General features: G+C 41.2%; 2 protein-coding genes across 2 annotated transcripts in view; one reads left to right on the top strand and one right to left on the bottom strand.

Moving 5' to 3' along the window:
- The window catches only part of JKAMP (JNK1/MAPK8 associated membrane protein), a 449,359-nt gene that overhangs the window by 368,373 nt on the left and 58,729 nt on the right, over positions 1-22,257 (top strand). The gene's annotated exons all lie outside the window — the stretch shown is intronic.
- Positions 13,742-21,674, bottom strand: GPR135 (G protein-coupled receptor 135). Its single transcript, XM_069092060.1, has one exon. It carries the CDS (start codon positions 21,617-21,619, stop codon positions 19,898-19,900), a length of 1,722 nt encoding a protein of 573 aa, XP_068948161.1. The 5' UTR covers positions 21,620-21,674; the 3' UTR covers positions 13,742-19,897.

Raw genomic sequence — 22,257 nt, 5'->3', positions numbered from 1 at the left:
AAGGAAGGAAGGAAGGAAGGAAGGAAGGAAGGAAGGAAGGGAAGAAGGGATGGAGGACGGGAGGGAGGGAGGGAAGGAGGACGGGAGGGAAGGAGGAAGGAAAGAGAGAAAGGAGAGGAAAAGGAAGGAAGGAAAGAAGGAGGGAAGGAAGAAAAAGAAAGACGTGAATTTTACAAGGATTCTTCTTCTAAGGTGTTTTTCTTTTTCTCCTTCCTCCCTCCCTTCCTTCTTTCTGTTTTCCCTCATCTCCCTATCTCACCTAAGCTGGAAATACAGCGACCACTCCTAGTCCACCCCCACTGCTCATTGACACGTAAGCTTTGTTTGACCTGCTCCATTTCAAAAGTTAGTTCTCTCCTCCTTGGGCAATAAGGTGACCCTTGCTCTCAGGGGCTCACCAAATTGGCACTAGACTTAGTGTGGACTTTTAGCCTTCCTGTAGCTCCTGAGGCACCAACCTCAGCCTCCTCTATCACCAGGGATTAAAGGCCTGTGCTACTGTACCCAGTTTTATTCATCTAATGTTGAATTTTCCTTGTCAAATGGGTTTTCTAAAGACTTATACAATCACTTTATTGTATCTGTTCTGTACTGCTCTTCTTTCCAAAATAACTCTTGATTCTACAGGCTAATTATGATGGAATGTTAGTGGAGTAAGAGGGTGACAAAACCGCAAATTTCCTGGTTGTGGAACTTGACAAAGGGGATATGTATTAGAGTTGTTTCCCATGAGTTTAAGAAGAAATCGATCCTGCTATTACTGCTATATAATTCCCTTATTAATAGATTACAATCTGCGTAATAAATCACCACGAATTTATAGGAGAATAAGCATCTATGATCTTTGATTCCCTAAGAGAACCCTTGTCTAATTTAGTTAACAAACCATGCTAAGAGATAAACCAGGTTCTCTGTGGTTGAAGTTTACATTTTGCAACACACACACACACCCCTTTGCCCCTCCCTACCTTCCCTCCTTCCCAGATAATGTTTCAACCAGAACTCCAGAACTCTTTTATTCTTTATCTCACTTATAAATATATAACACTCCAGCAGAGAACCCCTAGAATACAAGGTCTTCTTGGATAGTATTTATATTTTCTCAGGTTTTATGTTTAGGTGTTTATTTCTCAGGTATTGAGAACCATTTGACAAGAAGTTCCCTTTTTTCTCTTTTGAGATTCAATAAAGAGATTTCAGATTCCCCCCCCCCCCCTTTTATTTTACCTATGGTGTACAACGGAGAAATTAAATAATTATTTTTTATATAAAAAACATTTACTCTTTCATGTATGCCATACTAACCAATTGCCTTGTATTGTTCCAAATGCCTTTGGAGAAACTAGACTGAACTTGAATGTAATAATTTATCTGAACAGGCTCATACAGCAGGACCACATTACAGAAACCAATGGTGCCATCTACTGGCTATTTCTAGGAATATGAAACCTCAAACATTCTTGTTCTGTCTAATGTGTTCTGTTATCTAGAATTTTTCATGCTCTCTGAGAGTTCTTTGTTTAATGGTTCATAATCAGGTAAACAACTGGCAAATGGGTCAAATTCAGTTGAGATCAGTGCGGTGGTGGAGGTATCTAAGGCATGACTACAGTAAGCCAGAATAGTAGAGCTGATAACCCAGCAAAACTCTCCCAAGATTCCTCTCCAAACAACTTTAAAGTAACACCTCCAGTGGAATTTTGGAGTGGCAGAGGCAACAGAAGATCAGAGTGAGGCACTTTTCCCTGCCCAAGACCATTAGGATGTTAGTAGGAGAGGTCTCTGACACCAGTGGTGAGCCTTGGAGACAACAGGGGCAACAGTAGTTTTGGAAGCTCTCAGCCCAGAGATGGTAAGGGAGTTGGAAAACTGGTCAGAAAGACATTACGTAGAGCCTTTTGCTGGCACTGGGTGCAGTTGTTGCTGATTGACACCTGTATCACACATATGCAGTTCTGAGAGGCCTAGTCTCTAAGACAGGGAGGGCATTAGCACTTGTGGCTGCAGGAGAGCAGGAGACTTGGTCACAGTTATAGGACAGAGAGGAGTGCTAGCACTTGTAGCTTCAGGGGAGCAGACTCCCTTCCTGGGTAAAGACAAGAGATCAGTGGACACACTTTTTTTTAACTTTATTTATTTTTAGTTTTCAACATTCATTTCCACAAGATTTTGAGTTCCAACTTTTCTCCCCATCTCTCCCCTACCCTCCGCCCCAAGATGGCAAGCATACTGATTACCTCTTCCCCCAGTCTGCCCTCTCTTCTATCCCTCCCATTCCCTCTTCCCCCTTACTTTCTCATAGGGCAAGATGGATTTCTATTCTCCATTGCTTGTATATCTTATTTCCTGGTGGCATGTAAAAACAATTTTTTAACATTTGTTTTTAAAACTTTGATTTCCAGTTTCTCTCCCTTTTTCCCTCCTCACCTACCCCCATTTAGAAGACAAGCAATTCAATATAGGTTATACATGTATAGTTATGCAAAACATTTCCATAGTATTCATATTGTGAAAGACTAACTATATTTCCTTCCATCCTATCCCACCCCCATTTATTCTATTTTCTCCTTTGACCCTGTCCCTTTTCAAGAGTGTTTGCTTCTGACTACCTCCTCCCCCAATCTTCCCTCCCTTTTATCATCCCCGCCTCTTTTCCCCTTCCCCCCCCCCTTTCATGTAGGGTAAGATACCCAGTTGAGTGTGTATGCTATTCCCTCCTTAATCCAAATCCAATGAGAGTAAGGTTGACTCATTCCCTTTCATCTCCCTGCTCTTCTCCTCCATTGTAACAGCTTTCTCTTGCCTCTTTTATGTGAGACAATTTACCCTATTCTATCTCTCCCTTTCTCCTTCTCCTTTCTCACCTCTTAATTTTATATTTTAGATATCATCCTTTCATATTCAACTCACCCTGTGCCCTCTGTCTTTGTATACATATATGTACATATACACATACACATACATACATACATATATTTCCTTCATCTATCCTAATACTGAGGAAAGTCTCATGAGTTATCAATATCATCTTTCCATGTAGGGATGTAAACAGTTCAACTTTAATAAGTTCCTTATGATTTCTCTTTCCTGTTTACCTTTGCATACTTCTCTCGATTCTTGTATTTTAAAGTCAAATCTTCTGTTCAGCTCTAGTCTTTTCATCAAGATTGCTTGAAAGTCTTCTATTTCATTGAATATCCATATTTTCTCACGAAGGGGGAATTCAGTTTTGCTGGGCAGGTGATTCTTGGTTTTAATCCTAGCTCCTCTGACCTCCAGAATATCATATTCCAAACCCTTACATCCCTTAATGTAGAAGTTGCCATATTTGGTGTTATCCTGTTTGTGTTTCCACAATACTAGAATTGTTTCTTCCTGACAGCTTGTAATATTTTCTCCTTGACCTGGGAACTCTGGAATTTGGCTATAATATTCCTAGATGTTTTCTTTTGGGGATCTTTTTCAAGAGGCAAGTGGTGGATTCTTTCCATTTCTACTTTCCCCTCTGGTTCTAGAATACCAGGGCAATTTTCCTTGATAATTTCTTGAAAGATGATGTCTAGGCTCTTTTTTGATCATGGTTTTCAGGTAGTTCAATAATTTTTTAATTCTTTTCCCTGGATCTATTTTCCAGGTCAGTTGTTTTTCCAGTGAGATATTTTACATTGTCTTCTATTTTTTCATTCTTTTGAATCTATTTTATAATATCTTAATTTCTCATGAAGTCATTAGCTTCCATTTGCTCCATTCTAATTTTGAAAGGATTATTTTCTTCAGTGAGCTTTTGGGCTTCTTTCTCCATTTGGCTAATTCTGCTTTTTAAGGCATTCTTCTCTCGTTGACTTTTTGGACTTCTTTTGCAATTTGAGTTAGTCTATTTTTAAGGTGCTACTTTCTTCAGTATTTTGGGGGTCTCCTTTAGCAAGTTGTTGACTAATTTTTTCATGATTTTCTTGCATTACTCTCATTTCTCTTCCCAACTTTCCCTCTACTTCTCTTACTTGATTTTCAAAATCCTTTTTGAGCTCCTCCATGGCCTGCAACCAATTCATATTTTTCTTGGATGCTTTTGATGCAGGAATTTTGACTTTTTTGGTCTTCTACTGGTTCTCTGTTTTGATCTTCTTTGTCACCAAAGAAAGATTCTATAGTCTGATTTCTTTTCCTCTCTTTGCTCATTTTCCCAATTACTTGACTTTTGAGGTCTTTGCCATGGTAGAATTCTGCTTCAAGAGTGAAGTGTTGTGTCCTAAATTTCTGGAGTTTTGTGCATCTGTTGTCAGAGCTTCTTCTAGGCATCTGCCTCAGAATTGTAAGGAGGATCCCCTCTGTACAGCTGCCATAACCTCTGCCACACCAGTGCTCTTCCTCACTCCAGAACCATCTCTCAAGATTGAGACCCAGATCCACACAGGGTAAAGCAAGAGAATCCTGCCTCAGTGCCAGCAAAGACATTCCTGCAATTTCCCTCTGGTCAGCCACTTGGTTCCCCCACCATCTGTGAGCCTGGAGCTATGGAAGCAGACACCACTGCTGCTACTACTGTTGCTGCCGCCGCAGTTACCACCACCCCCACTGCCCTGGGAGCAGGGGCTGGACCTCATTCTTCTCTCACCCAGGTCCAACAGGGTTTGCCCACTGACCTTTTACTTTCTCTTTGGTATTTGTGGGTTTAGAAGTCTGGAAACCACCACAATTGCCAGTGATTCAGTCCCCTGAGGTCTACTCCAGCCCGGTCTATGCCAGTGTGACCCATGTGGGACTATGCTTCACTCCCAATCCAGTGTGATAGACCCTTTCTTTTGGCTTTCTAGGCTATTGTCAGCTGGAAATGTATTTCACCCTATCATTTTTTGGGTTCTATAGCTCTAAAATTTGTTTAGATTCATTTTTTACAGGTATGGGAAGTGACTGGAGAACGAACTCAAGCAAGTTCCTACTTGTACTCTGCCTCTTGGCTCTGCTTAGTGGCCACACTTCTCCTTAGGTCACATCACCTTGGAAGCACAAAAAAAATTGGGCAGTGGAAGCTAATGAATGACTCCATGAGAGTTCAAGAAACAAAAATCCAAAGTCAAAATAATGAAAAAATAGAAGAAAATATGAAATATATTATTGGAAAAACAACTGACATGGAAAATAGATTCAAGAAAGATAATGTAAGAATCACATGAGAGGAGCCTAATGGCATTCAATACCTCTTCTTCAGTTGGAAGTTCAGCTAGAATGGGATTGACTTCAACCTCAGGTACCTTCAAAGGGCATTATGGAAGTGTTCAGTCCATCACTTAACACTAGTCAAATTGGCTCCATCAGGGCTAAGTTGTTGAGGTGCACCATAGGTCTTTGGCCCATAAATAACCTTCAGGGCATCATAGAAGCAAATTGGATTGTTACTGCCGAATAAAATTGGATCTTATTTGCCTCCTTACTGAGCCAAGAATTCTGCATTTCTCTAAATATTGTTTTCACTTTATTTTTGATAGAGTTCAATACTCCCTCCTTAGAGACTAATGAACTGTCTTGCAGTTGAACAAGTAAACCCTGTAGAATACTTGTTTTTCATTTAGTAGCTTCTGAAGTTACCTATCATTTTCATCAAACCAATCTTAAAGTTTGTGAGTATTCTGGTCCAGATGAGTTAATGTGGTTATGTACACGAAATCTTTGAAAGCTGCCCATTCCTTTTCTGCTCCACTGTTGTGTCCCTCTAGGTCAGCAATGAACTGTTCATACATGAAGAATTTCTCTAATCTATTGAAGTTGAGTCTCCAGATAATTGTCTTGCCTTGGGACTGCTGCTTTTGTTGAATGTGAATATTTAGCTTGGAGAGGATAAATCTATATAAGCAGACTAGTACTTTGTGCCACACATCACCTTCATCGCTCTCACATCCTGTCTGTCTTTTTTCACTAGTCTATTAAATTACAGTGCTTGCTGAAAAGGTGGTTATTGAACTACCTGAAAGCTGTGATCAAAAAAGAGCCTAGATATCATATTTCAAGAAATTATCTAGGAAAACTGACCTGATACTATAGAACCAGAGGGTAAAACAGAAATTGAAAAAAATCTACCAATTGCCTCCAGAAAATAAAAACTTCCAGGTACATAATAGCCAGGTCAAGGAGAAAATATTTCAATATTGATTAGAAAAATGTAAATTAAAACAGCTCTGAGGTACCACCTGACACCTATAAAATTGGCTAATATGACAGAAAAAGAAAATGAATGTGAAAAAAATTGGGACAGTAAAGCATTTTTAGTAGAGCTGTGAACTGATCCAGCCATTCTGGAGAGCAATTTGGAAATATGCCCCAAAGGGCTATAAAATTATACATGCCTTTCCAGCAATAGCACTATATGGATTGTATCCCAAAGAGATTTTTCTGAAAAGGGAAAAAGACCTTCATGTACAAAAATATTTATAAAGGCTCTTTCTATGGTAGCAAAGAATTGGAAATTGAGATGGTGCCCATCAATTGGGAAATGGCTGAACAAGTTGTGATATATGATTGTGATGGAATACTATTGTACCATAAGAAATGATGAGCAGGATGCTTTCAGAAAAACATGGAAAGACTTGCATGAGCTGATGCAAAGTGAAGTGAGCAGATTCAGGAGAATGGTGTACACAGTAACAGCAATATTATACAGTGACTTATGAATGACTTAGCTATTTTCAGTAATACAAAGATCCAAGACAATTCTGAAGGAAAATTTATTCACACCAGTAAAAGAACTGAGAGTCTGAATTCAGGTTGAAAAATACTTTTTTTAACTTTATTTTGGGTGGGAGGGTTGTTTGGTTTGTATTTTCTTTCACAATGTGACTAATATAGAAATATGTATTGTATGACTGTCCATATATGACCTATATTAAATTGCTTGTCTTCTCAATTAGGGGAGAGGGAGAGAATTTGAAGCTCAAAACTTAAAAAAAATAAATGTTAAAATTATGTTTACTTATTGTAATTGGAAAAAACGATATTTTTTTTTTAAAAACCCTGCCACAAAGCAACTATTTCTGGTAGTGATGCTGCCTTTTATTCAGTTTCCAATATTTGAAACTCTTGGGTTATGTTTGTTTCATCTCTCTCCCTCACCTCCCATATCCGCTCAATTAATGAGTGACATCCATGAGTAAGAAAGATTTCTTTGATAAGCAGTATGAAAGAAAGATTGAAGTGGGAAGAGAATGGCAACAGTTAAAAAGTTGTTGTAATAGTCTAGGAGTACTTGGTAATGAATCTACTCTGTGGATGAACTGTGATCTTCATCTCTGGATGTCACTGCTCTCATTAAAACCTTTTCATGGCCCTGATGCTTGTTGAATACAGTTCATATTCCTCAGTTTGGCTTTCAAGATTTTCCAAAATCTTGTTCTACCCTACTCTTCTAGACTTATCCCACACAACTCTCCTCTATATCTTGAGGATAATCAACATAAAGTTTCTTTTGTTAGAGCCTACTGTTTTTTTTGGAGGGCAATTGGGGTTAAGTGACTTGCCCAAAGCCACATGGCTAGTAAGTGTGTCAAGTGTCTGAGGCTGGATTTGAATTCAGGTCCTCCTGACTTCAGGGCCACTGCTCTATTCACTGTGCCAACTAGCTGCCCCCAGAGCCTACTTCTTATAGACAACAAGAGAGTTCCCATTTTTGATATGAAGAGAAAATTTTATGCTCAGCCTTGGGAGAACATAAGTATTAATAATAGTGTATATATATATATATATATATATATTTAAACATTTGATTTTAAAACTTTGAATTCCAGATTCATTCCCTTCCTCCCTTGTCACCCACCCTGACTGGGAAGATAAGCAGTTCAGTATAGATTGTACATGTGCAGCTAATGCAAAACAATAACATAGTAGATATATTTTAAAAGACTGACTATATTTCCCTCCCTCCCATCCCACCTCCCACTTGTTCTATTCTCTACTTTGATCCTGTCCTTTTTCAAAAGTGGGTGCTTCCAACTTCCCTCCATCCAGCCTGCCCTCCCTTCCATCATTACCCCTCTCATCCCCTTCCCCCCTATTCTCCTATAGGGTAAGATACCCTATTTAGTGTGTATGTCAGTCCCTCCCTAAGCCAAATTCAATGAGAATAAGGTTGACCCATTCCCTTTTGCCTTCCTGTTCTTCCCCTCCATTGTAACAGTTTTCCCTTGTCTCTTCTATATGTTTACCCTGTATAATTTACCCCATTCTGTCTCTCCCCATCTCCTCTCATTATATTCCTCTCCCACCTCTTAATTTCACCTTTTAATTATCATCCCTTCCCATTAAATTGGTCCTGTGCCCTCTATCTGTGTGTAACTGTACACACATATATATACACACATTCACATATATATTTATACGCCCACATACCCTCCTATATAGACATATATGTACGTATATATATACACATATATATATACATTTCTATTCACTTCAATTATTCTCATACTGAGGAAAGTTTCATAAGTTACAATTATCATTTTTCCATGTAGTAATGTAAATAGTTCAACTTTGATAAGTTCCTTATGATTTCTTTTCCCTGTTTACCTTCTCATGCTTCTCTTGCTTCTTGTATCTAAATGTCAAATTTCCTATTCGACTCTGTTTTTTTCATCAAGAATGCTTGAAAGTCCTCTATTCCACTGAATGACCATATTTTCCCCTGAAACATGATACTCAGTTTTGCAGGGTAGGTGATTCTTGATTTTAATCCCAGCTCCTTTGACTTCTGGAATATCATATTCCAAGCCCTTTGATCCCTCAGTGTAGAAGCTGCCAGATCCTGAGTTATCCTGATGGTGTTTCCACAATATTGAAATTGTTTCTTCCTGGTTGCTTATAATATTTTCTCCTTTATCTGAGAATTCTGGAACCTGGCTATAATATTCCTAGGAGTTTTCTTTTGGGGATCTTTTTTCAAGAGGTGATTGGTGAATTCTTTCAATCTCTATTTTGCCCTCTGGTTCTAAAATATAAGGGCAATTTTCCTTGAGAATTTCTTGAAGGATGATTTCTAGGTTCTTTTTTTCATCATGACATTCAGGTAGTCCAATAATTTTTAAATTATCTCTCCTGGATCTATTTTCCAGGTCAGTGGTTTTCCTAATGAGATACATTGCCTTCTATTTTTTCATTTGTTTGGATCTGTTGAATAGTATCTTGATTTCTCATAAATTCACTAGCTTCCATTTGCTCCAATGTAATTCTGAAGCAATGATTCTCCTCATTGAGCTTTTGAGATTCTTTTTCCATCTGGCAAATTCGGCTTTTTAAGGCATTCTTCTCCTCATTGCCTTTTTGAGCTCCTTTTGCCATTTGAGTTAGTCTATTTTTTAAGGTATGATTTTCCTCAGTCAGGCTGTTGACTCTCATTTCATAATTTTCTTGCCTCATTCTCATTTCTCTTCCCAATTTTTCCTCTACTTCCCTCTGGCCTGTAACCAGCTCATATTTTTCTTGTAAGCTTTTGGTGCAGGAGTTCTGACTTTGCTATCTTCCTCCTGATCCATGCTTTGATCCTTTTTTTAAAAAAGCATTTGGGGTTCAGTAACTTGCCCAAGGTTGCAAGGCCAGTTATTTTGTGTGGGTGTTAAGTATCTGAGGGTGGAACCGATTCCGTGTCCTCCTGACTCCGGGGCTGGAGCTCTTACTCACTGCACCACCTAGCTGCCCCAGCTTTGATCCTTTTTGTCCCCAAAATAGGAGTGTAAAATTGGATTGCTCTGCTTGGTTTGCTTCCTTTGCCTGATCATGTTGCCATGCAATTACTTGACTTTTGGGCTTTTTGCCTCAGTAGGACTCTGCTACCAGACAGGGGATCTTTATCCCAATCACTGGGGTTTTCTCAGCTGCCAAAGGTATTGTGTCAGAGCCTCACACACTCTGACAAGCTGGTCGCACACCCGAGGTCCACCCTAGACCGAAATCCAGATCCAAGCAGGTTAAAGGAAGAGTGATTACCCCTCAGTCTGGTTGCTTAGCCCCCTACAATCTGCAGGCCAGGAGCTGAAGCTGCCATGTGGTGCCTCAGTGGCTTCAACCTCTAGGGGATAAAGGCCGACAGCACTCCTAACTACTGGATCCCAAAGTTCACACTTTGTCCAAACTCTCACTTTGTCCTTAGCATCTATGGGTTGATAATTCTGGAAACTGCCACAGCTGCTGGTGATCTGGAATCCCTCCAGCTGGCAACTGGTCAGCCCACCCTGAGGCTAAACCTTGGCCACTTCCTGCTGGCCTGCCAGGCTGTCCTCAGTGGGAGGTTAGCTTCTCTGTGTCATTTTGTTCAGAGTCACCTTTTACATGAATTGGAGTTAGTGGGAGCCAGAGCCATGGAGAAGTTCTGTTTCTCTGCTCCTCATTTCTTATAGCACAATAGTACTCCATTACATGCATATACCACAACTTGTTCAGCCATTCCCCAACTGATAGGCATCCTTTCAATTTCCAATTCTTTGCCACCACAAAAAGAGCTGTTATAAATATTTTTGTACATGTGGGTCCTTTTCCCATTTAATATGATCTCTTTGGGATATAGATCTAGAAGTGGTATTGCTGGGTCAAAGGATATGCACATTTTTATAACCATTTGAGCATAGTTCCATATTGCTCTCCAGAATGGTTGGATTATTCACAACTCCACCAACAATGCATTAGTGTTCCAATTTTCCTATATCTTCTCTAGCATTTATAATTTTCCTGTTTTGTCATGTTAGCCAACCTGATAGGTATGATGTGGTTGCTCAGAGTTGTTTTGATTTGCCATGGAGGTTTTTTTTTTTTTTGCTTTTTGGAGGGCAGTTGGGGTTAAGTGACTTGCCTGAAGTGTCATGGCTAGTAAGTGTATCAAGTGTCTGAGGCTGGATTTGAACCCAGGTCCTCCTGACTCCAGGACTGGTGCTCCATTCATTGCACCACCTAGCTGCCCCCCATAGAGGTATTTCTAAAGTGACTTGGCTGGGCATGCCCAGATCTCCTAGGATGGAATCCCATTCCTACTGGCATAGCTTTCTTTGATAAGCTGAACAGCTTAAAAGTCTTCATCTTTAAAACTGACCAGACTGAGATAGTCACGCTATGGCTTTTGTCTCTTCCCTAAACATTCTTTCCTGCTACATCCAAAGATTCATCTTCAGATCACATTTCATCCACAGAGTAGATGCCATGTCCTAAACTGGCTAACTTCCTTCCCCTGCTCCCTGTTTTACCCCAGGAGATATGGGTCTGGGGGTGTTGTTTTTACTTTATGTTGTTTATCCGACTCAGTTTCAGATGCCAAGGTGATCCTTATTAGAGCAGATGAAAGAGTTTGAGTCTTATGACCAGAATCCTGGAGAAGATATTGAAGCCAGATAGCCTAGCAAAGAAGCCAGGAGAAACCAGGGTACCCAGAACTTGAGAGCCTGAAGGGAGATTTTGGACAGGTGTTATGCTCAATAGGAAATGAGCTAAACTATGAGCCTAGTCCCATTCCCCTCAGAAACTGAGGTAGTATGGGGTTTGAAGAGGGGAGGAAATTATGCCTCTCCCATGTTGGGGAGTAAATTTGTATATTTGTGATTATATCTTTTGAATTAAGTATTCCTTTTGTATAAACGAATCCGTTAGTGGCTAAACAGAGCTGGGGTACAAGGAACTATGCCCTATATTTGAAGGAATACCATCAGTGGGGACTGGAGACATTTGCAGAGCTCCTACACACCTCCCTCCCCTTAAGGGCATCGCAGAACTCTGAGGAGGGGTGAAATTGGACACAGTTTGCCTTCAGGCAATGGGGGCCAGGGTAGTCAGTGCTATAAAGTGTTTGTTCTCTTTTAAATGAGAAAAATAACTTTATGATGATTAAAGCACTATGTAGAATCAATTACTTTTCATCATTCATTGTTCTTTTTCATCACTTGATACCTAACCACATTTTCTAACTTAATTTTCATTATTTCCTAAGCAAACTTTTACATTAAAGTCATTAAACATTAGGCATATTCCAATTTATTTTTGTCAAAGGATTAATTTAAAACTCTTCATTTTCATGACTTAGTTAAGTCATTTTTATTACTTGTGTATACAAAGCAGGGTAGTTAGGTGGCACATGGATAGTGTTCAGCCTGGAGTCAGGAAGGTTCATCTTTTTAAATTCAAATCTGGCCTCAGACACTTACTAGCTGTGTGACGTTGGGCAAGTCACTTAATCCTGTTTGCTTTGGTTCTTTATCTATAAAATAAGCTGGAGAAGAAAATGGCAAACCATTCTAGTATCTTTGCCAAGAAAAACCCAAATGGGGTCAGAAAGAGTTGGATGTGACTGAAATGAATGAACAAAAACAGCAACACCACAAAAGGAGAAGTGAACCATGGACACATCAGCAGGTTTTATGGCCATGTTCTCTATCCAAAATGGAGTATGGGTGACCAATGTATTGTCTCGAAGTAGGTTGAAGAGACAAAGAATAAGTTGAGGGTGGTATATGGCTGAAAAGTGAAGGCAGGCAGTACACTATTAACAAGGGACATAAAGAGTTAAGAGATTAATGAAGGCTTAAGTAGTAAGCCACAGTGACCAAATTGTGATTAGAATATTCTAGAAAGAATAGTTCAAGTTTGGGCAAGTGCTTTCCATTATCCAGCCTTGGGATAGCATCTTTTCCCATAGAAACATTTCCTCATAGTTTCAAATGTTAGCATTTTCTAATCTACACATAGGCGTCTGAAGTGAGTTAGTCTCTCTAGAAGCACAACTATTTAGACAGGCCTAAGCATCCTGTTTCTATGGTATGGATGATTTTGCTAAGTTCCTGCCTGAATTTTTGTATTTTTTTTTATCTTCTCTGACAGATAATAGTTGCTCTCTCCAAAGTTACCAGGGATCTCTTACTGCAAAATCTAACAGTCTTTCCTCAGTCCTCATCCTTCTTAGCCTGTCTACAGTCCTTGACACTGCCAATCACCCTCTTTTCCTAGTCTCTAGTTTTTCACGACACTTCTCTTTCCTGATTCTTCTTCTACCTCTCTACTTTTTCTCAACATCCTTTACTGGATTTTATCATCCCCCACAGGTCTGTCCTAGGCCTTCTTTTCTTCTCCTTCCATACTAATTTACTTGGTGACCTCAACCTCAATTATCAATTATCTCTATGTAGAATATTCTCAGCTGTATCTATTTATCCAGTCCTAACCTTTCTCCTGAAGTCCAGTCTTGTATCACCAACTCTCTATCAGGCATCTCAAATTGGCTATCCCATAGATAGGATCTTAAAAGCAGCACCTCCAAAACTGAATTCCTTATCTTTCTTTCCCAAACCTTCCCTTCTTCTGAACTTCCTCATTACTGTTGAAGGCACCACCATCCTTGCAGTTACCCAGGTGTGTAATCTTGCTGTCATCCTCAAGGCCTCACTCTCATTTACCCTACAAATTATTCCTCCCCCATGTTGGGGAGTAAATTTGTATATTTGTGATTATACCTTTTGAATTAAGTATTCTTTTTGTATAAATTAATCTGTTAGTGGCTAAATGGAGCTGGGATACAGGAGACTATGCCCTATATTTGAGGGAATACCATCAATGGGGGCTGGAAACATTTGCAGAGATACTAGACATCTCCATTCCCTTAAGGGTACCAGAGAACTCTGAGGAGGGATGAAATGGGACATAATTTGCCTTCAGGCAATGGTGGCCAGGGTTTGCTGCCAAGTCCTATAATTTCTGCCTTCACAACATCTCTTGATTATATCCCCTTTTCTCTTTTGACATTATTGTCACTCTGGTGCTGGTTCTCATGACCTCATGCCTAGACTATTGCAATGCCTGCTGGGTCAGTCTTCTTGCCTACAGTGTCTCCTTACTCCAGTCCATCCTACAGTCAGCTGCCAAAATGGTTTTCCTAAAGCCCCGGTATTGCCATGACACACTTCTACTCCCTATTATTTCAAAATTAAAAGATAAAATCTTATTGAGTTTTCAAAGCCCTTCACAATTAGGCTTCTTCCTACTTTGCCGGTCTTCTATATTTTTCTCCATTCCTCATCATTTACTACCCATGGGCATTAACTTTCTAGCTATTTCTTTTGTTTGTTTTTTTGTTTTTTATTTTGTTTGTTTGCTTTTTACAAGGCATTCTATTTCCCAACTCTGTTCATTTTATTAGTCTTCCCCCATGACTAGAATTCTCTCTCTCTCCTAACCTCCAGGCTTCCTTTAAGATTCAATTCACATCCTACCTTCTGCAAGAAGCCTTTCTCAGCCCACTCCCAACCTTCAGAGATTACCACCAATTTATTCTATTATCTTGTATTGTACATAATTTTTTTGCATATTATCTCCCTATTAAGCTCCTTAGCATAGTGCCTGCCTCCTCCTCTTCCTCCTTCTCTTCATCTTTTTCTCCTCCTTCTCTCCCTCTTCTTCTCACTTTCCCTCTCCCTCCTCTTCCTCCTCCTCCTTCTTTTCTTCCTTATTTCTGTAGCTGTATATTTGCTTATGCTTATGTTAACGGTGTTTGTAGACTGTGTGTCTTTGCCAGTCAACATGGAAGTAGTGATCTCTATTTGAATCCTACTCTGATGCTTCACTGTAGCATGGCAGTGATCCTATGTACTCCAAGGCTATTCCACCTGAATACAGTTTCTACCAAACTGAAAAAAACTTTGAATGTACTCCTGGGTGACACATATTCCTGTTGTTCTTCCTTGATCAGTCAGTACAGAGAGGTTCAGAACCAGAAGGCTGCTCACTAGGTGATGAGGGTTTGTCTTTGCTTATTTGTTTTCTTTTCTTTTTTGTCCAAAATGAATAGTAACAAAACAGTCTTCAGTCCTGGACATATTAAAAGTTGTTAAAATTCCAAAATCATATTCCTGAGTGAAAGGAGTGAAAACTTCTCAGACTATACTCCAAAATCTAGTAAGGCTTTTCATGGAAAACAGGCCCAAGTTCCCCTTCACCGGAAATCACATGATTTACGTGGACTCAAAACTCAGAGCAAGTAAGGAGTCACCCCTCTCCTCAGTGACACCTCAGCATAAGATATGCCAAATAAGCACAGAAGTGCTTTCTCAAATGTACATTAGGTGGTCTACTGTTTCTTTGTTCTAGTACTTGAGGTAGATTGCTGAGCTTAGATTTGCGCACCTGACTTTCTAGCCAATGGGAAAAAAGGGTCAAAATGGGGGTGGGGGAGAAATCCTTGTTAGGACTTTATAACTTCACCGTTTCCTTTTGTAAATTGCTTCTCCTCCCTATTTGTCAGAGGGAAGATGATCTTTCTTGAGATCATAATAAACCATTCTTTTCTGCTCCCTACCTTGAGAAGCCTCTGAGTATTATTTGGGTAAGGATCTCTGTTGCACACAGTTTTGGGGTGCACACATTCCCTATGTAACAATATTCTATTTCAAGTAACTTCAGGCTAAAGAGAAATTTGATGGATAACTTTAGCTGATATTCAACAGAGGTCAACTTGATAAATTGTTAATATATTTTCTGTTCTGCAAACATCTCTGCCTTGCTTTGAAAACCTAGACTTTTGCAAATAATCTGCTTTCTTCTCAACAAACCCCTCCTTTCCTTCTTACATGCTTAAATAAAGAAGTCATTGAGGATTTTTTCCTGGATGGATTAAATCTGGCATCCCCTATGAATGATTTCCCCATTCTTCTCTCTCTCTCTCTCTCTCTCTCTCTCTCTCTCTCTCTCTCTCTCTGTCTCTCTCTCTGTCTCTCTCTCTCTGTGTCTCTGTCTCTCTCTCTCTGTCTCTCTCTCTGTCTCTCTCTGTCTCTCTCTCTCTCTCTGTCTCTCTCTCTGTCCCTCTCCCCCACCCCCTTCTCTTCATCCTCATCATAAGACTTCCTCTTTATGAAGAGGTTGGAGACCCTTAGTTCAAACCATCCAAGGTAGAGAACACTATTAATATACTCTTTTTGAAAATCTTAAAATCTCATGATTCTATAAATGCTTATTTTTTATGTTTATTATCTTCATAATTCAGCTTCTTTGTGTTTAACTGAAATGTCTTCTGCTTTAATTTTAAGTCTTTCCTCTTGTTCTATAAAGGGTAATTGCTCAAACCCTTCCATTATTTAAAAAAGAGTAATAAAAATAGTGATAATAAAAATGATAACAGTAACAGCTAACATTTGTATAGCACCTACTATGTGCCAGACCCAGTGTTAAGTTCTTTACAATTATTATCTCATTTGATTTTCACAACTACCCTGAGAGATAGGTACTATTATTACTCTAATTTTGCAGTTGAAACTGAAGCCTCCCCTGAGGCTTTTCTTCTCTCAGGATAAATAGTGTAATTCCTTTAACCTTTATTTCAATTAGACATTTTTCCATCTCTATAGTTTTCCGTAACTATTATCTTTTGAGATTCCCCAATTTTTCCATATCCTCTTTAAAGTCCAAAGAACCCCTCAGTTGAAATGAAACACTCCAATAAGAGTCTGATGAATGAGAAGTGTAGCAGGATTATTTTCTGACCTATGTACAATACTTTTACCAGAAACCAGTAATGTATGGCCATTACCCCCTACAAAGACAATGGTTTCATCCCAATCCCTTTCCAAATTCTATTGTGTTTTTTTTCTGGAAATACCTTGTCCTTTCCATCCCTCCAGCAAGAGATGAGAATCCTTTTACTATATTGTAAGCCTCTTGAGGGCAGGACACAATATTTCCAGTTCCTTGAAATATCATATGTTTTCTTACTGGTCATGAGGAACTAGTATAACTTGATGTCCTGGATTTGCACACCTATTACCTTCTATCTTAAAGTCACCACTGTTTTCTTTATAGATTGTTTTGACTTAACCTCCCCTTTTCTCTAGACAAATGGATGTGGCAGATAAAGGACAAATTAGCATGATCTTTTGTTATCAGAGCCCTTCACAGCAGCCTATCACTTGTATTAGCAGACTCCCCAGATTGTCCTCTTTTATCTGTTTATTAGTAAATTCCTCTGCCCAGATTGATTCTTTTATGAAGGCAAATTTGACCTTCTTTTGCCTCAATTCTTACCCGGCCTTTGACTACTTAAAGGGTGTTGCCTCAGACAAACTGAGACCTGGGAAAGATTTTAACTTAAAAAGGACAAGGTCTCCCACTGCATCCAAGGGCCATTGCCAGTCATCCTGACCTATGTGTTGCCACTGGACCCTGATAATTGTAAAGGAGAGAGTGAGGTTGATGATTTCACACACCTCTGCCTCACTTAAATCTAATTCACTTGCAAGTCAAGACATCACCCTCCTGACATCATTGGTACTCTTCAAGAACAAAGGATGAACAACAAACAACAATTTAGTTCCTTTCTATGACATTTCTGCCTCCAAACTCTCTTCTCAGGCAGTACCTATTTTTGAAACATCGCAACCTTTCCCCCACTTAGCCAGTTCTCTTAGCCTCTTTTCATCTTTTATTCAAATAGCTACTGAAATCTTTTTTGTGAAATCTCCACTAACTGGGACAGCAATTTGTCCTTATGTGCAGCTCATGACCCTGTTTGTAATCATAACTTCATTAAGTGAACCAAAATTCTTGAATCTACATGATATAAAAACAATACTTCTGGCCACACTTGAGACTATTTTCCTCAACTGTGGAAAGATCATAAGTTATAAGATAAGGCTGACTGTGTCCAATTTACTTTGTATATGACTTAGCAAGGAACAAGACATCCTTAATATACACTTCTAATAGTTATTTCTACCCTCCTCTATTTTTATCTCATTTCCCCCAAATCTGTGATTTTATTGGCATGGGGAACCCCTTGGGTGGAAACTTCTAGATCAGCAACTCATGTATAAGTTTTAGTCTTAAGGAGTTGCCTGAGACACTGAAAAGGTCAGTGACTTGTCCAGGATCACCTAACTATAGGTGTCAGAGGTTAAAACTTAAGACTCTAGTCTTCTGGACCCTGTAGTTAGCTAATTGCTACATCATGATGCATATCTCATTGCATAAAAGACCATTTATTTTAGTTTTGATTACAAAATAATGATGTATACTGACTTCTCACAAACAAAAAATTATTAAAACATCTTTAATATTGTATAAGAAAAAAATACTAGATACGATTTAAGTCTTCAGAAAGTAGCAGGATGATGAATCAATCTCATGCCCAATTTTAAATGTTAAATTAAGGCTACGAAGTCCTGAGTCTCTTTGGGGTGAGGGAAAGAAGGGAAGGGAAAAGAGAATAGGGAGAAAGAAGGGGATTGAGGGAGAAAAAACAAAAGTATCTTAAAAATTTAGTCAAAGAATTCGAGTGCAATGGCATTTCATTTGAAAAGTTTCCTAGTTTTGGGCTTTTTTGGTATTATTTAAACTGTAGCCAAGCAATTAATTTTTAAAGAACTTTTTAGTAATTTCTGGATATGTCTAATTAACCACTTGACCAGCATAGTACAGCTGTTATTCTAGACCTACAACTTAATGCCCTTGAAAATAGCCAATTGGGGCAGCTAGGTGGCACAGTGAGTAGAGCACAGGTCCCAGAGTCATGAGGACCTGAGTTCAAATCTGGCCTCAGACACTTGGACACACTAGCTGTGTGACCTTGGGCAAGTAACTGAACCCCAATTGCTTTGCCTTCTCCCCTCCCCCCCCCAAATTGAGATAAAAAAAACCAATTGATGGTTATTTTCTCTAAAGAATATGGCCAAGATATATGCCTGGAATGTGAGTTGGGCTTAAAAATTATAGTTATGTGGACCATTTAACTATAAAGCAGTGGGACTGACTTTTTATATCAGAATGTCTACAATTCAAACTACTGTTGTCTTTCAGAGAGTTAACCCGGGATGCCACTGAGTTCATCAAATTGTGTTGCCACTGCCCCAACCGTTTCTAGACCTCCTCTTTTGAAATAGCCTTCAGAGTTAAATTATATACTACACAACAAAACTAGTATCATTACTTTATAGTAATATTGATCAGCTATGAGATTATCACAGTCTGAACACCATTTTATTCATCATACTTGCTTTTGACTTTATCCAAGAGTCATATACACTACTTTCAAAGAATCCAAATTTGTTGTTACTAACAATGTCCAAAAGAATGCACTGCCAATTCTAAAGGTCAGACCAAAGAAGGGAGCACCAAGTATGTTTTAAATCTTCCTAAGGTGATTACTTGAAAAGGCAACACTGAATTAGATGTGTTTTGCAGTTTATCTAATCGGTTACATTTCCTTATAGTCATATCTTGCAGTTTTTTGTTCTGTCTGAACTGTTTTTTTTTTTTTACCTTATTAGGTAAATAATAATATTTTCCAATCTCTAAATTTGTTTCAGGTCAGGACTACTTCCCCCATAAATCCATGAAGAAAGCATAGTAAGATATGTGAGGATAAGAATTTTTCTTTTCTTATACCCTATTCCCAAAATACACAAGTTGTATTTTCTATAAATTGGTAGATTCTGATTGTCAATTTTGTTAAATATGGGTCATTTAGAGGCCAATCTTAATACAAGCTGATCAAAGTATCTTGTTTTCCATCCCATAGCTGGAGACCTTTTGTGCATTTGAATAAATAGCAATAACCTCTTTCAAAGACATTGTATTTTTGTTTTTCACAGTGTGGTTCCTATACATATGGGCTTTAGGTGATCTGATATTTGGTTTTTGGTCTTTTTTTTTTTTTGGCATTTACAATTCACAATGGTCAGTCACGTTGGTTTCATTTTTTGCAATTTACATCAGTCTTGGCACTTTTGCAAAAACGTGTGTGTGCATTAATCAGCCTTTCTGGAAATGGCAAGCCCTGCCCCCTCTTGTTTTCTTTCAGTATAAAATGTTTGGTTCTCAGTGGAATTCCCCTAGCCCTAAAATGTAAAGGATGGAATACTCCTAATTGGTAGCACTTGGTCCTATCCATGCGCATACTGGTTTAGAGACTAGTGTCTGCCGTTTTACCACGCATGGCTACTTCAGAAGAGGTGTCTGGTAGCCCATCTCGGCAGAAGAGTAGGGCTGGATTTCTACAAGCCCACATGGCCACATCCCCTCCCCCTTCACCATTAGCAGAACTGCAAGAGGACACTCTACCGCACACGCCGAGCCTGCGGGCATAGCGTTCTCTGAGACGATAAGCAACGCTTCTGGCCTCCAGATTTCGGTTGTGGCTAGACAAGTAGGCGGCTACATTTCTAGTCCTGTAGCTTTCCTCCCGTTTGGGCCTCAACAGTATGGAAATGCCGGGGTTGCGGATGGCATATATGAGAGGGTTTATGGCTCCATTTGCCCAGGCCATCCATAAGGCCACTGTATTCAGGACCGGGTGGAATGGGGGTGTCTGGGCACCTGCCGCCCCGGCGGCCGCTGTGAACAGCACCAGGAGGCAGTAGGGTCCCCAGCAGAAAATAATGAAAACAATCATGATGAACACCGTGGTCGCTGTGCGCACTTCTCTGTAGAAGCCCAGCAGGCTGGCGTAGGTTGTCACGGGTCTTACCCTAATTTCCGACAACCTCACGGTCTTGCAGATCTGGTAGAGACAGAAGCACATGATCCCAAAGGGAAACAGGTAACAGGTCACGATCAACCAGATGTTGTAGGTGGGACCCAAGCGGGAGGGGCCCGGATAGGAAACATATAGGCAGCGGTGGAAACTCTGCTTCGGTCCGACTTGCCCATCTTCGTCCCAGTGCCCCTCGGAGCCACCCAGCAGATCCCAGGGGAAAGAGAGACCCGCTGACACAAGCCAAACTGTGACCAAGAGCAGCAGAGCCTTGCGCCAGCCAATCTTCTCCCCAGGGTGCCTCACGATGGCGCTGTAGCGGTCCAGGGAGATGAGGGTCATGGTCAAGGTGGACACTATGCCGAAGCAGGAGCCGAAGAAGCGGCTGACAGTGCAGAAGCGCTGCCAGGGCCGGGCGGCTGGGGGGCCGTCGAGGCCGCCGCCGTGAGGAGTGAAGAGGGCCAGGAAGGCGGCGGGCAGGCAGAGTAGGGCTGTGAGCAGATCAGATAGGGACAGTGACAGGATGAAGGCGTTGGTCACGGTTCGGAGCTGCCGGTGCTTCACGATCACCCCCATCACGGCGCAGTTGCCCAGGCTGGAGAGAAGGAATATGAGCAGCAGCACCAGCGCCTGCGCCACCACGGCCGCCCAGGGCTCCAGCAGCAGCCGCTTGGCTCCCGTCGCCGCCGGAACAGGATCCCCGCTGGCGATGCTGCTGCTGCTGCTGCTGCTGTTGAGGATGCTGCTGCTGCTGGCGATGCTGCTGCTGCTGCTGCTGTTGAGGATGCTGCTGCTGCTGGGGATGCTGCTGCTGCTGGGGATGCTGCTGCCCGGCCCGGTTTTCTCGGCCCCAGCCAGGCCGCTGCTGCCGCCGCCGCCGTCCCGGCTCACCCTCGCCTCGGCTGCCACGGCTGCCACTGTGGTAAAGGAAATCACTGCCGCGTGGAAGCTCGCGGCCCGTGCAGCGCCAGACGAGGAGCCTGAGTCCAGGGCTGCCTCGGGGCGCAGGCTGCCCCCGCCGCGGGCGGCGCCCAGGCCCGTCAGGTTGCTCATCCGGGCGATCTTGGAGGCGGAGAGAGGGGACGGCGTGGGCGTGGAAGGCGGCTGCGGTGGCGGCTCCTCCTCCATGGGGCTCCGCGAAGACCCGACCATTCATGCCTCAGCTCGGCCGGAGCCGAGGCTGCCCCTCTGAAACTCGAGGGAGGGGGGGGAGTGGACACCCCTCGGCCTGCGGGGCAGGCAGAGGAGGAAGGAGAACAGGAGGAGCCACAGATGGCCTGCTCATCGTCCCAGGGCTACCGCCACTGGGGACTCTCGGAGCGGGTGACTGCTGGGGGGGGGGGGGGGGGGGGGGGTCAGGCAGTTGCCATGCCAACCGGGTGTTTGCGCACAACCAGCGCGAGGAGGCGCTTTCTCCCGCTCGCTCGACACACCCATACCCTGGTCAGAGGGACAGAGATGTGGGGTTGGTGAGCTGGTGATGGGTGGGTGGTCCGACCTTGATCGTGCCGCATTACTTTTGCTTCCACAGCGCTTAGGGAGAAAAGAACACTATCTTAATACTTAGGAAGTGCTTACTACACATTTGCTACATTGAATTGAATTTGACCAGTATTTGCCAGCCTTCTTTAATTCTGTCTTGCTGGGTGGCAAATTCTGTTAATTGAATTCAATGCTTCACCTTCCATATGTGCGGAATAAAAATATAATATTAACTGGCTCACAGATATGATTATGAAAGTCTTTTAGTTTATCCCTTGAATAGAATGTTAAGCCCTTGAGGGCAGGAC

The sequence above is a fragment of the Petaurus breviceps genome, unplaced genomic scaffold (assembly GCF_028583685.1).
Source record: "Petaurus breviceps papuanus isolate PSGF00001 unplaced genomic scaffold, PetGlider_PUasm1.0 189, whole genome shotgun sequence".
Taxonomy (NCBI): Eukaryota; Metazoa; Chordata; class Mammalia; order Diprotodontia; family Petauridae; genus Petaurus; species Petaurus breviceps.
Note: the sequence above shows the minus strand (reverse complement) of the source record. Positions and strands in the feature narration are given on the sequence as shown.

Coding starts and splice junctions, on each gene's coding strand:
- GPR135 (XM_069092060.1), bottom strand. CDS start 21,619: ATGGTCGGGTCTTCGCGGAGCCCCATGGAGGAGGAGCCGCCACCGCAG.